This window comes from Pongo pygmaeus, chromosome 5 (genome assembly GCF_028885625.2).
Source record: "Pongo pygmaeus isolate AG05252 chromosome 5, NHGRI_mPonPyg2-v2.0_pri, whole genome shotgun sequence".
Classification (NCBI taxonomy): Eukaryota; Metazoa; Chordata; class Mammalia; order Primates; family Hominidae; genus Pongo; species Pongo pygmaeus.
In genome coordinates, this window is record NC_072378.2 from 43912099 (window position 1) to 43926956 (window position 14858).

The 14858-nt window shown below is 42.1% G+C and overlaps 2 protein-coding genes and 2 non-coding genes across 5 annotated transcripts in view; 1 reads left to right on the forward strand and 3 right to left on the reverse strand.

Annotated features, from left to right (window-relative positions):
* Positions 1–14858, reverse strand: part of XPO5 (exportin 5) — a 55114-nt gene that overhangs the window by 16085 nt on the left and 24171 nt on the right. The window contains exons 15-20 of one of the 2 annotated variants that reach the window (XM_054493245.2): positions 13472–13627; positions 12081–12122; positions 11673–11762; positions 10269–10468; positions 9617–9716; positions 8583–8764 (exon numbers count right to left, since the gene is read on the reverse strand). In XM_054493245.2, the coding sequence (XP_054349220.1) occupies positions 8583–8764; positions 9617–9716; positions 10269–10468; positions 11673–11762; positions 12081–12122; positions 13472–13627 (770 nt within the window). The remainder of the gene's footprint in view (positions 1–8582; positions 8765–9616; positions 9717–10268; positions 10469–11672; positions 11763–12080; positions 12123–13471; positions 13628–14858) is intronic. The other variant, XM_063667040.1, reaches the window with a different exon arrangement.
* LOC129039472 (small ribosomal subunit protein uS5-like) lies at positions 104–7116 on the reverse strand. Its single transcript, XM_063667042.1, has one exon. The coding sequence runs from the start codon at positions 1683–1685 to the stop codon at positions 876–878; it is 810 nt and encodes a 269-aa protein (XP_063523112.1). The 5' UTR covers positions 1686–7116; the 3' UTR covers positions 104–875.
* Positions 4172–4233, reverse strand: LOC129039748 (U7 small nuclear RNA). The gene has a single exon (XR_008503451.1). It is a non-coding gene; the product is annotated as a U7 small nuclear RNA (small nuclear RNA).
* Positions 6160–6286, forward strand: LOC129039771 (small Cajal body-specific RNA 15). The gene has a single exon (XR_008503472.1). It is a non-coding gene; the product is annotated as a small Cajal body-specific RNA 15 (non-coding RNA).

Sequence of the window (14858 nt, forward strand, 5' to 3'; positions counted from 1 at the left end):
TCGCTTGATCCCGGGAGGCGCAGGGTGCAGTGAGCTGAGATAGCACCAGTGCACTCCAGCATGGACGACAGAGCAAGACTGTCTCAAAAAAAAAAAAAAAAAAAAAGGCAAGGAACTTATAAATTTAGAGCCTAAGAGACATCTTTTTTTTTTGGAAACAGAGATTTGCTCTGTCACTCAGGCTAGAGTACAATGGGGTGATCTCAGCTCACTACAACCTCCGCCTGCTGGGTTCAAGTGATTCTTGTGCCTCAGCCTCCCAAGTAGCTGAGAGTACAGGTGCGTACCACCACACCTGGTTACTTTTTTTAATTTTTAGTAGAGATGGGGTTTTGTCATGTTGGCCAGGTTGGTCTCAAACTCTTAGCCTCAAGGATCCGTCTGCCTCGGCCTACCAAACTGCTGAGATCACAAGCGTGAGGCACCACGCTAAGCCTAATTTAGTGACTAAGAGATATCTTATATATAAACCTTGTGTGGATAAACAGAAAAAAGGAAAACACTGGTGATATTTGAATACTGATTGTATACTGGATATTGAATTACTAGTAGTATTTTGAGATATAACAATAGAAATGTGGTTATATTAAAAACACTTATTACTAGCTCCATATTGCTTTTGATTTGGGATTTTTGTCTCTATGTTTACAAGTGATTTAGGTCTATAATTTTCCTCTTTGGTACTGTTAATGTTTGGTTTTGGTATCAAAATAAATAAGCCTCATAAAATGAGTTATGGAGCACTACATTTTTCTTTCTTTTTTTTTTCACGCTTAATTCACTTTATTTTTCTTGTATAAAAACCCTATGTTGTAGCCACAGCTAGAGCCTGGGTCTGCTGCACGGAGACTCTGGTGTGGGTCTTGACAAGGTGGTCAGTGAATTCCTGATAGGGAGACTTGGTAAATAAATACAGTCTCCTTCCAGAGGTCGGGGGTCAGGCAGCTGTAGGTCTTAGAAATGGCATCAAAGGTGGCCTTGGCGAAGTTGCCCAGGGTGGCAGTGCAGCCCCGGGCTGAGGTGTAGCAGTCATTGATACCAGCCATCATGAGCAGTTTCTTGGGCACAGGTGCAGAGACGATGCCAGTGCCCCTGGTTGCAGGGATGAGGCGCACCAGCACAGAGCCACAGCGGCCTGTCACCTTGCAAGGGATGGTGTGGGGCTTGCCGATCTTGTTCCCCCAGTAGCCTCTGCGCACAGGGACAATGGAGAGCTTAGCCAGGATGATGGCCCCACGGATGGCGGTGGCCACCTCCCTGGAGCACTTAACACCCAGACCGACGTGGCCATTGTAGTCCCTGATAGCAACAAACGCCTTGAACCTGGTGTGCTGGCCAGCACAGGTCTGCTTCTGCACTGGCATAATCTTCAAAACCTCATCCTTGAGAGAGGCCCCCAGGAAAAAGTCAATGATCTCTGATTCCTTAATGGGCAGGGAGAAGAGATAGATCTCCTCCAGGGACTTGATCTTCATGTCCTTGACCAAGTGGCCCAGCTTGGTGATGGGCATCCACTCCTTATCCTTGGCCTTGCCTCCACGAGCTCCACGGCCTTGGCCCCGGCCCCGTCCATGGCCACAACCCCGGCCCCGGATGCCACTGCCAAAACCTCCGTGGAAGCCACCGCGGTTCCCCATCCCAGGGCCACCAGGGCCTCCGGCCCCCCGCCGCTGCACCGGCGTCATCCGCCATTTGGTGTTTTCTCGGAGAAGAAGCTACATTTTTCTATTCTTGGGAATAGTTTGTCTAAGAGATAAATTATCTGATCCTTGAAGGTCTGGGAGAACTCCCATGTAAAATCATTTAGACCTGGAGTTTTTTGGTCTAATTTAACTACTACCAATATAATTAATATGAAGTTTATATCTCTTTAGGTTTTCTATCTTGTTGAGTTAGAATAAGTTACATTTCCCTGGAAATTATCCATTTTTAAATATTTTATTTTTAAAAATAGAATACAGGGCTGGGCACAGTGGCTCACGCCTATAATCTCAACACTTGGGGAGGCCAAGACGGGCGGATCACCTGAGATCAGGAGTTTGAGAACCAGCCTGGCCAACATGATGAAACCCTGTCTCTACTGACGATACAAAATTAGCTGGGCAGGGTGGCGCACGCCTGTAACCCCAGTACTTTGAGAGGCCAAGGAGGGGGGATCACCTGAGGTCAGGAGTTCAAGACCAGGCTGGCAAACATGGTGAAACCCTGTCTCTACTGAAGATACAAAATTAGCCAGGCTGGGCGGATCACGAGGTCAGGAGATCGAGACCATCCTGGCTAACATGGTGAAACCCCATCTCTACTAAAATTACAAAAAATTAGCTGGGCGAGGTGGCGGGCGCCTGTAGTCCCAGCTACTTGGGAGGCTGAGGCAGGAGAATGGTGTGAACCCGGGAGGCGGAGCTTGCAGTGAGCCGAGATGGCGCCACTGCACTCCAGCCTGGGCGACAGAGCGCGACTCCATCTCAAAATAAATAAATAAAATTAGCCAGGCATGGTGGCACACGCCTGTAATCCCAGCTACTCAGGAGGCTGAGACAGGAGAAGCGCTTGAACCTGGGAGGTAGAGGTTGAAGTGAGCTGAGATCATGCCTTTGCATGCCAGCCTGGGCAACAAGAGTGACACTCTGTTTCAAAAAAAATAAATTAAAAAATCGAGATGGGGTCTTGCTATGTTGCCCAGGCTGGTCTCCCAACAATGTTCCTGCTGTGGCCTCCCAAAGTGCTGAGATTACAGGCATGAGCCAACATGCCCAGCCCCATTTTTCTTAAGCTTTTGAATTTACTGATGTTATCACTGGTATTTTCAAAGAACCAGCTTTATTTTTATTAAAATTTTAAAAAATTGAGGCATAATTCACATAACATAAAACTAACCACTTTAGGAGTACTATTCAGCCATAAAAAAAAAAAAAAAAAAGAGATCTTGTCATTTGCAACAATATGGATGGCACTGGAGGTCATTATGCTAAGTGAAATAAGCCAGGCACAGAAAGACACATCACATGTTCTCACTCTTTATGGAATCTAAAAATTAAAACAATTCAACTCATGGACATAGAGAGTGTAAGGATGGTTAGCAGAGGGGCTGGGGAGGGTAGTGGTGGGTTAGGGGTAAGGTAGGGATGGTTAATGGGTACAAAAAACCCAGAAAGAATGAATAAGATCTAGTATTTCCTAGCACAATAGGGTGACTATAGTCAATAATAATTTTGATTGTACATTTAAAAAGTTTAACTGCAGTTGACTATAACTGGATTGTTTGTAACACAAAGGATAAATGCTTGAGGGGATGGATACCCCATTTTAATTGATGTGATTATTATGCATTGCATGCCTGTGTCAAAACATCTTATGTACCCCATAAATATATGTATGTACTGTGTACCCACAAAACTTTAAAAAACTAACAAAAAAATCCCCACCAAAACCTAACCATTTTAAAGTTCACAATTCAGTGGTATTTAATACTTTCAAAGGGTTGCATAAATAACCTCTACCTGGTTCCAAAATGTTTCCATTGCCCCCAAAATAACTGCCAGGCCCATTAAGCAGTAGCAGTTGATCTACACTTTCTTCTCCTCTCCAACCTAAGGCAATCGCCAATGTACTTTCTGTCTCTATGGATTTACACTACTCTAGATATTTCATAAAAATGAAATCATACAATATATGGCCTTTTTGTGTCTGGCTTCTTTCACTTAGCATAATGTTTTGCAGGTTTATCCACAGTGTAGTAATTATCAGTACTTCATTTTGTAAGTACTGTAGTAATCCAATACTTTTTTTCTTTTTTGAGATAGAGTCTCATTCTTTCTCCCAGGCTGGAGTGCAGTGGCGCAATCTTAGCTCACTGCAACCTCCATCTCCTGGGTTCAAGTGATTCTCCTGCATCAACCTTTTGAGTAGCTGGGATTACAAGCATGCACACCACCACACCTGGCTAATTTCTGTATTTTTAGTAGAGATGGGGTTTCACCATGTTGGCCACACTGGTCTTGAACTCTTGACCTCAAGTGATCTGCCTAAGGCCTTAGCCTCCCAAAGTGCTAGGATTACAGGCATGAGCCACTGCACCTGGCCGATTTTAGAAATCTAGTGTGTATTTTATACTTACAGTTCATCTCAATTCAGGCTAGTCATTTTTATTTTTTAATTTTTTTTTTTTCTAAGGAGCTTTCCAGCGAAAACTGGAAAGCCTACCAGACCAATTCTGAAAGTACAGTAACACTTGACTAGTAATACTTCAAGTGCTCAATAGTTTCATGTGGCTAGTGGCTTCCATGCTGGAAAGCACAGCTTCAACACCTTCTATTATCAGATTATTTGACGCAGGAGGTGCTATGAATACCTTGCCACATTCTTAAGGAAAGCAAACTTTCCTCTACTAAAAAAATAGTAATTTATTTATTTTTCAATTTTTTTTTTTTTGAGATGGAGTCTTACCCTGTTGCCCAGGCTGGAGTATGGTAGCATGATCTCAGCTCACTGCAACCTCCGCCTCCCAAGTTCAAGCGATTCTCCTACCTCAGCCTCCTGAGTAGCTGGGATTACAGGCACCTGCCACCATGCCCAGCTAATTTTTCTGTTGTTGTTGTTGGTATTTTGAGTAGAGACGGGGTTTCACCATGTTGGCCAGGCTGGTCTCAAACTCATGACCTCAAGTGATTCACCTGCTTCAGCCTCCCAAAGTGCTTGGATTACAGGCATGAGCCACTGTGCCCAGCCAAAAATAGTAATTTAAAACTCCCAACTCCAGCATATAACTGGTGGGAATATAAATTAGTATAATCACTTTAAAAAACAGGTTGCATCTATAAAAACAGAAAATACACTTTTCTTATAAGCTAGGAATTCTACTCCTATGTGTGTATCCAACAGAAATTATGTATATATGTTCACCAAAACGTATTTGACATAAGAATGTCAACAGCAGCATGATTTGTAATATTAAAATATCACCCAAAAGTCCACCAAGGCTGAATAGTTACAGTATATTCACACAATGAAATATCATACAAGCAAGGAGAACAAAAAAAAAACACAAGTACATGCATGCAGTAACATGGATGATCCTCAGAAACAAAATATTGAGCGAAAGGAAGGCAGACACCAAAAGGTGCATACTTCTGATTTCATTTTCATAAAGTTCAAAAACCTGGACAAAATGTTAAAAGTCAGAATAGTGGGCCAGGTGAGGTGGCTCACATTTGTTATCCCAGCACTTTAGGAGGTTGAGATGGGAGTATCTCTTGAGCCCATGAGTTCAAGACTAGCCTCGGCAACATAGAGAGAACCTGTCTCTACCAAAAAGTTAAAAATTAGCTGGGCATGGCTGCTGACGGCTGTAGTCCTAGCTACTCAGGAGGCTGAGGTGGGAGGACTGCTTGAGGCCATGAGGTCGAGGCTGTAGTGAGCCGTGATCGCAACACTGCACCCCAACCTGGGTGACAGAATAAGACCCTGCCTCAAAAGTAAGTAAGTAAATAAATAAATAAATAAATACAAATCAGAATAGTAGTTATCTTTGAGGAGCAGGTAATTACTGAAAGGAGGTATTGGGTAAAGTTGCTTCTTGATCTGAGTGCTGATTACATGAATGTGTCCACTTTGTGAAAATTCATCTACACACACTCACAAGTTATACCCTTTTCTACATAAATGTTACACTTCAAGATAAAATTTATTTAATTTTTTTTTCTTTTTTGAGACGGAGTCTTCCCTGTTGCCCAGGGACAGGGAAGACTCTTCCCTGTGATCTTGGCTCACTGCAACCTCTGCCTCCCGGGTTCAAGCAATTCTCCTGCCTCAGCCTCCCGAGTAGCTGGGATTACAGGCGCCTGCCACCATGCCCGGCTAATTTTTGTATTTTTAGTAGAGATGGGGTTTCACCATGTTTATTGGGCTGGTCTCGAACTCCCGACCTTAAGTGATCCATGCGCCTTGGCCTCCCACAGTGCTGGGATTACAGGTGTGAGCCACCGTGCCCAGCCAATAAAATTTACTAAAAAAGCAAAACTCTAATAGCTTCAGCTACACACTATTCAAGCAATCAACTCAATCATTACATGCTAGGCATTTTTCAAAATGCCTTTTGATTGATTTTTGGAATTCTCTAAAAGCACTGAACTCTTAGAAAAATATCAAAATGATAACTATCTGAAGACTAAGAAAATAGAGTCCTTAAAGTCAAGCTGACTCTGCTGTTAGCCTCCTAAATGAAAAGATAGACAGAACAGGTCTTGTTTACAAAATAAATTCAAGACCTACTTATCTACCGACAGCAATTATACATTTTCCATTGTCTTTCTATAGAAAATAGGAGTAGTAAATTTACAGAGGAAAAAACTGGAGAAAGACATAGTGAACACATGAGAATCTTGCTCTACTGACTGATAGGAAGGTGACCAGAAACTGAAAAGAGATTATACTTTTTTAAAAAAAGAAAATTATATAAAAAATGATAACCATACTGTTGTCTTGTGGCCTCTAGACCCAACCAGAAATGAACCCTGTTTCCACGTCTGGGTTGGCCACATAGATTCTGGCCACAGGCCTAAAAAGGCCTAGTTGATTAGCTTCTTGCCCTATGATCTCCATCACTTTCACATTTCTCTAGCTGCAGAAGAACCTTGTGGTTTTAAAAAACATCACTATGGGGCTAGGTGTGGTGGCTCACACTTGTAATCCTAGCACTCTGGGAGACTGAGGCAGGCTCAGCTGTCCGAGACCAGCCTGGGCAATATGGCAAAACCCCATCTCTATTAATAAAAACATCATGATGGAAATAAGCCTTTCCTTGACTGAATGTTTAACCCTCTCAGTACAAGTCCTACTTCTTTTCAGAGACCTCTTTCCTCCTTTTGAAATCAAAAGAAAATATTATTATTTATTTATTTATTTATTTTGAGATGGAAGTCTCACTCTGTCGCCCAGGCTGGAGTGCAGTGGCGTGATCTTAGCTCACTGCAATCTCCGCCTCCCGGGTTCAAGCAATTCTCCTCCCTCAGCCTCTCGAGTAGCTGGGATTACAGGCATGTATCACCATGCCCAGCTAATTTTTGTATTTTTAGTAGAGATGGGGTTTCATCATGTTGGCCAGGCTGGTCTCAAACTCCTGACCTCAAGTGATCGACCCACCTTGGCCTCCCAAAGTGCTAGGATTACAGGTGTGAGCCACTGCACCCGGCCAAAATATTGTCTATTTCCACAGACATGTCCACAATGACAACTTTATCAGACACTCCAGCCCTCCAATTTGTCAACATTAACTTAAAATCTTTGGTTCTTAGGCTTCAGGTCTTGGGTGTCTATTCCCAGGAGAGTTTCACTGAGACATGAATAATTTGGTTTGCCCAGTTGAGACTGCTTTTACTCCCTGGAGAAGGGGCCAAAAAGTACTAAAACAGAGCTCTAACAATGTAATTTAAAAATCCTGTGAGAGGCCAGGTGTGGTGGCTCACTCCTGGAGTCCCAGCACTTTGGGAGGCCGAGGTGGACTGATCACTTGAGGCCAGGAGTTCGAGACCAGCCTGGCTAACATGGCGAAGCCCTGTCTCTACTAAAAATACAAAAATTAGCCGGGAGTGGTGGTGCACACCTGTAGTCCCAGCTACTTGGGTGGCTGAGGCAGGAGAATCGCTTAAGCCTGTGAGGGGGAGGTTGCAGTGAGCCAAGATTGTGCCACTGCACTCCCAGCCTGGGTGACAGAGTGAGACTCTGTCTCAAAAAAAAAACAAGAACAAAAAACAATCCTGTGAGATACAAAAGGCACTCTTTGGCCAATACCTGAATTATATAAAAAGCCTATCTTTTCACTTAGAGAGCATCCCTGAGTCATCAGATATCTATCTAGTAACTGATAAGCCTATACTGGCCTACTTCCACTTGACTATATTAACTCATGTGATCTAAAACAGTGATTCTGAATGTTTAATGTGTATATAAACCACTGGGCATCTAGTTAAAATGCAGATTCTGATTTAGTATGTCTGGGGTGGGGCCTTGATTCTGCCTTTGAAATAAGCTCTCAGGTGATGCTAATGCTACTGGTCTTAGGACTCAGCTTTGAGAACCAAGGACCTAGCAAACTCAGATGAAAAATTTATAATTCCTTTGTTTAGCATGTTCAGCCAGCAGTTGTTTGGTTCATCTGAGCTCAGACTCAGTATTGATAAATTCAGATTAGCTCATATGAATACCACCCAGAGAAGCACCATTATAGAAGGCAACTGCCCTGCTCCCAGTGAGCAATTCCTTTACTAAAAAATTCAGACCAAATAAAACTTACAAGTAAAAATAGGGATGAAGTATAAAGAAATGGAAGAACAACAAAGAGGAGGCTCAAAATGGGCAAAGCCCTTTTGGGATTATCCCCTTGGGTTCACACGGAAATTAAGATTTATGCAAGTGAGAGCTGATGTTATTTTTTTTAAAACTGAGACACCCTCTAGAAAGAAATAAGACTTAAATCAATCTCTCATTAATACCGCTAAGATATGAAGACATATAAACAGACTAAACTTTTGAAATTTTTAAGGTAAAGTAAAAAACAACAGAGAAAAGCCATTATTCTGACTCACCTTATAAGCGCAAGCAAATTGTCAAGAAGTTTCAGAATCTGCTCTGTGCAGGGGTTACGGAAGATTGGATTTCCACTGGATGTATAACCCACCACAAATCCCCCAGCTTTGGCCTCTTCTATGTCAGTGGGCCAGCAAGTTCGTTTCACAACACCCAGAATGCTGTATACACAAAAGCTCATCTATAGAAAAATAAGAATGACAGATAAATATAAAAAGGAAAAAAAAAAGACAAAGTACTGTTAGATATATTCAAGGTTCTGGCAAAAGTGACACAGAAGCCAGAGAGAATGAAATAATCCTCTGCTCCCCGGCAATCCCCCATCCCTTCCTTTAAGGTGAAGTCCAAGAGGGATCCTCTCACTGCCATTTTCAGGGCCAGTGGTAGGCTCTGGAAACTTCCCTTGCAGTAAGCTGTCTTTCTAGGAGCTGCAGTGACCCACCCACAGGACCCTGAGGAGAAGGTGGCTTAGATATGATCCAAAACAAAGTGTTTAAAATGCCATCATTTCATCTTCTTTGAGTTGACCCTTATTGGGCCTTGACAGCTAGTGTCCTAATCCCCCCTCACGGTACTCTGAATCAACCTACTACTTGCCAGGTTAATTAATGGGACTTGTGCCATAATGCAGCCAGGAACAATGCTTATTTAAATAGCAAAGCACTGAAAAATCTCAGGTTTGCAAGTTAAGCCATCACTTAAGACTTTACATGCCAGAGAGCAATGGCAGGGAGGACTCACCCTGCTGACCAAGTTCTGACCTACTTCCTCATTAGACCTTCAGTCTTCAGAGCTATTTAGAGATCCTTAAAGCCAAAATAATGACTTCATAGAAAAGACCATCTGCTCTGCTGTGGGAACTAACTCAAGAATTCAAGACTAAAGAAGAAAAGAAAGGAGAAGCTTAGGGAAGTGGAGACTCCCACGTTTCTCACCAGTATAGAAAAAACAAATCTATGAGAAACTTGACAAAAGACAACACCCTACTCCTACCCATGGCCAATGCCACTTCCCATTCCCAGGAAAGTCTTACTCGTGCACGGTTTAAGCCACAGGGATCCTCCAGGCCTGGGTCACAGCTCTTCTGATCTGTACCCACATATGCAATGAAAGCATCAACATCTGACAGCACTCTGAAGGTTGGAGGGGGAAAAACAAGTTATATCATGATTTTAAACAAGGACAGTTTCTTCCACAGGAGTTAACAGGCTATCATTATTTGGCCCTTAAGAGCAGTTTTTATAGTGAGAGGAGTATAATCATACTAATTGTCAGCTGTCATTTGAAGGTTTAAATTTCCCTTCCCACTCTCAAATATTATTAGTAACAATTTAAGAATTAAAAAAGAATATAATCTTCAAAATATAAAGAAAATAATTTCTCTACTGTGTGAGCACAGATAAGTGTCTGTGTGGTTGTATGGCCCTTCCTAGCTGTTCTCATTTCTCTAAATGTGCTGGTGCTGCAATGCAGACACCACAGGAGTCTCAGTCTGTGCCCTCCCCACCCACAATCTAATTGAACCAGAGATTAAATTACAAAAGACTGCTTTTAGAGAACTTCAGATATCATGGATAATGCCATCACACTTCAATATCCTTAACCCCTACCCCACCCTGGGCCTAGCTCTTAAACCAAAATGGGTGCTTGAGTATAGTAAGAGTGAGGGCAAGGATCTCCTTTACCTGTGCATGTCTTGAGAAAGCCAGATGCTGGCCACTGGTGCCATCAGCTCCTCTAGGAACACCTTCTGACGCTCGTAGTTCTTAAATTGGTTGCTAATGAGAACCAGGGCTTCCATGAGGGCACATTTCTCCATTTGTGTCAGGAGTAGCTCATTGGAGAGGAGCTGCTTCACATGGTTATAAAGCATGTCAAAATTGGGCTACAGATCAAAAAGAAAAAAAGCCAGAGGTAGTAAGGTCTGATTTTCAAGGACAGGTGGCTCACTCAAGGAAGAAAGAAGAAAACCAAAGCAGTCCCAGGAAAGTCAGGCCTATAAGGTTATTATTTGGTAATTCTGTTATATGTCTTTATTTTGCCTAAATAAGCAAGGCAATTTAGGCAGAAGGTAGTCTTGTCTTGAGTATTTGGATAACTGCACTTTCCCATACTACAACTGTGAAAAGATCAGCTTGTTTTATATATATATATATTTAAATATCTGTTTATATATATGTTTATATATATGTTATATATGTTTTATATATCTATATCTATATATCTACATATCTATATCTGTATATCTATATCTACATATCTATATATATCTATCTATCTAGATATAGATATCTAGATCTATATCTGTATCTATCTAGATCTAGATCTAGATCTATATCTATATGGAGATAACTGCTGTGCATTCAGAGAAGAAATTTCTAGATAATTTGTAATCTGGAGTAATGTTAAATTTCTTATAACCCCATGCCCCGAAAAGGGTTGTGATTTGCATCTCCTTTTCTCAATATCAGGCACATCATTTGGCAATAGTAATTAAGATCATCACATAGTAAAGAGTTGTAGAATTATAGGGGTAAACTTAGTAATCTATATGGCAGAGAACTATTTGTATTTTGAAGAGAGATTACATTTGCCATCACATTTCTAACTATACTACTAAGTATACTAAGAAAACACCAATTCAAGAATGTTTATTTATTTATTTATTTATTTAATTTATTTTTGAGATGGAGTTTCACTCGTTGCCCAGGCTGGAGCAATGGCGCAATCTTGGCTTACTGCAACCTCCGCCTCCTGAGTTCAAGTGATTCTCCTGCCTCAGCCTCCTGAGTAGCTGGGATAACAGGCATGCACCACCATGCCCAGCTAATTTTTTGTACTTTTAGTAGAGACGGGATTTCACCATGTTGTCCAGGCTGGTCCCGAACTCCTGGCTTCAGGTGATCTACCCACCTCAGTCTCCCAAAGTGTTGGGATTACAGGTGTGAGCCACCATGCCCAGCCAAGGATGCTTATATGATGCAAAACTACAGTTTCTAGTTTTTTCTTTATGTGAGGTACACTGAAAGCTGGATTTACACACAAATGTAACCAAACTTGGCTACTTCAGCCAGGGTCCAGCAGCTTACCAGCACAAGCTGGGGGTAGTCACGACACATCTTGATGATGGAGGAACAAGCGTGCCTCCTCACATTCCTCACCGCCCGGGTTCTGGGGGCCTGAAAAGAGACGTTCAACAAACTCGGAGCTGCTTTTAATATAATATATAGGTGCTGCATAGACTCATGTAAATGTCTCAGTCAGGGGCAAATTCACAATGATTTTTCACAACCCTAAGAGTATAATGGAGTAACATAGCCACCAAGAATCCATGTTTCCTGTGTGCCCTATAGTGTCTCTAAGGCAAAACAACATATATGATAATCTACCGCCTTTACTACCCCCTCCCATTTATATAAAAATATAAACTGAGTATCAGGTATTCATACATTTGTACTCAAGAAGTTAGAATCTATTGGTTTAATTAATGGTCTTACCTTACTTTCTTCAACAGTTTCAAAAGTGACAGATGAAAATAGCTAAGGGAGAGGAGGAAAAAAGGTCACTCATGTTTGTTTGTTTATTTGTTTTAGAGATGAGATCTTGCTATGTTGCCCAGACTAGACTTGAATTCCTGGGCTCAACTGATTTTCCTGCTTTAGGCTTCTGAGTAGCTGGGACTACAGGCATGAGTTATTCATATTGTCCATTTTCTCAGATAACCTCTACAAGAGTCATCGGAGTCACAATGTTACCATCAAAACATTTTACAATAGGGTCCCAGAACAATTCATGCCATCACCCAAGCACTTGGCTATGGAAACGCCTCTCTCTTCTTTTTATCAAAAGTTGTATGATCTATCCCCTCGATTCCATTTCATTATTTCCCATTTACTCCTCATTCCAATGAAATATGGCTGCTTCCTTGGCCACTATTATGGAATTAAACTCAGACAAGGGTGTAGTCAAGAAACTCACTGGACATTCTCCAACTCAAAGAATTTGCAACAAATGAGCCAAGTCCTACTGGTCTTATGACACAACATCTTCTTCATTTCTCTGGCTCTTTTTCCTTCTGTGGGGGCTTCTCATTTTTTTCTCCACTCCTCCAATGATGGTGATTCACTACGTTCCTCGCTTGACTCACATATCTCCTAACTCTACATATATAATCACTTCAGTAAGACTTCACTTTTAGTCGTGGGACTTCTATGATGATGATGCTTTAATTTTATCTTGTTACTTTCTAGAGTCTAGATCTTCAACCTCAAATAGCCAATTTATTGTGAGATGTCTCCATAAAGATCTTCTACGTATTCTTCAAACACAGTATTCCAAAATACTCACTGCTTTCTCTTCTTTACTCTTGTTCTCCTTCGTGATCTGGTATTCTGACTCAGGGAGTGGCTCTATCACCCACCTAGTCAACTGAACTGGAAACCTGGAAAGTGTTCCTTCCTCTCATAAATCCCCTCCCTGCCCGACAGCACACTCTAATACTCTCTTTTATACAAGTCTTCATTGCAGTGCCATATAGGTAACATTAACTGTTTTTGTGCCTTTCTTCCCAGAATGTTCCTAAAGAGTGAGGCACTAGCATGGTACCTGATCCACAATAAGTACGGAGTAGATATTTAATAAATGAATAAATAGCTGTGTTTATTGGTTTGCCTCACATAATTTTAAAAATAATTAGCCTAGGCCAGGCACGGTTGTGCATGCTTGTAGTCTCAGCTACTCAGAAGGGTGAGGTGTGAGGATCCCTTGAGACTAGTAATTTGAGTCCAGCCTGGGCAATGTAGCAAGATCCTGTCTCCAAAAAATAAAATAAATAAAAATTAACTTAGAAATGTTAAAATAAAATTTACAAAGGAGATGGGCTTTATACCTTAGAGAAGACCTGGGGCAGGAACTCTGGTCTGTAGGTGACAAATGGAAAGAGTGCAGAGACATTAGTAAGGACGCAGGACAGAATGAGGGGATCCTTGGTATCAAAGTTCAGAACCATCTGCAATAGCTCTATTCCATCATTAACAGGAATTTCCTGTAACAAAGACATAAAACAGGTTGACGTGGCTGCCTCCACTCAGAAATAACCATTTTGGCTACATTTTATTTTCATCTTTTAAAGAGACAGCGTCTCATTCTGTCACCTACGTTGGAGTGCGCAGTGGCAAAATCATCGCTCACTGTAACCTCAAACTCTTGAGCTCAAGGGATCCTCCTGCCTTAGCCTCCTGAGTAGCCAGGACTACAGGTGGGCACCACCACGCCTGGATACTTTTTAAAATTTTTGTAGAGATGTTGTAGAAGTGTTATGTCGACCAGGCTGGTCTCAAACTCCTGGTTTCAAGTGATCCTACAGCCTCAGCCTCCCAAGTAGGTGGGACTACTGGCGCGCACCACCATGCCTGGCTAATTTTTTTAATTTTTAGTAGAGATGAGGTCTCACTATATTGTCCAGGCTGGTCTCAAACTCCTAGGTTCAAACATTCCTCCCATCTTGGCCTCCCAAAGTGTTGGGATTATAAGTGTGAACCACCGTACTCAACTGTGTGTGCCCTTCTTACCATCTTCTCAGCAGTGTATTATTCCCTAAAACCTCTTAAATTTTATATTTCTTCAACTGATCAAGAGGCTGAATGTTTTTCATATTTATCAGCTACTTTATTTATATATCACTCTTGGTTGCCCAGTGCAATGGCACGATCTCAGCTCACTGCAACCTCCACCTCCTGGGTTCAAGTGATTCTCCTGCCTCAGCCTCCTGAGTAGCTGGGATTATAGGCACCCACCAATTTTTGTATTTTTTGTAGAGACAGGGTTTCGCCATGTTGACCAGGCTGGTCTTGAACTTCTGACCTCAGGTGACCCACCCACCTTAGCCTCCAAGTGCTGGGATTACAGGCCTGAGCCACTGCACCCCACCCTTTTCTTTTAAGACAGAATCCCACTCTGTCACACAGGGTGGAGTGCACTGGCGTGATCTTGGCTCACTGCAGTCTCTGCCTCCTGGGTTCAAGCGATTCCTGTACCTCAGCCTCCCAAGTAGCTGAGATTACAGACGTGCACCAGCATGCCCAGTTAATTTTTGTGTTTTTAGTAGAGACAAGGTTTCACCATGTTGGCCAGGCTGGTCTGGAACTCCTGAACTCAAGTGATCGGCCAGCCTCGGCCTCCCAAAGTGCTGGGATTACAGGCATGAGCCACTGCACCCGGCTTATCAGCTACTTTAGGTTTTCCTCTATACATTATCGGATTATATCTTTTGTCTA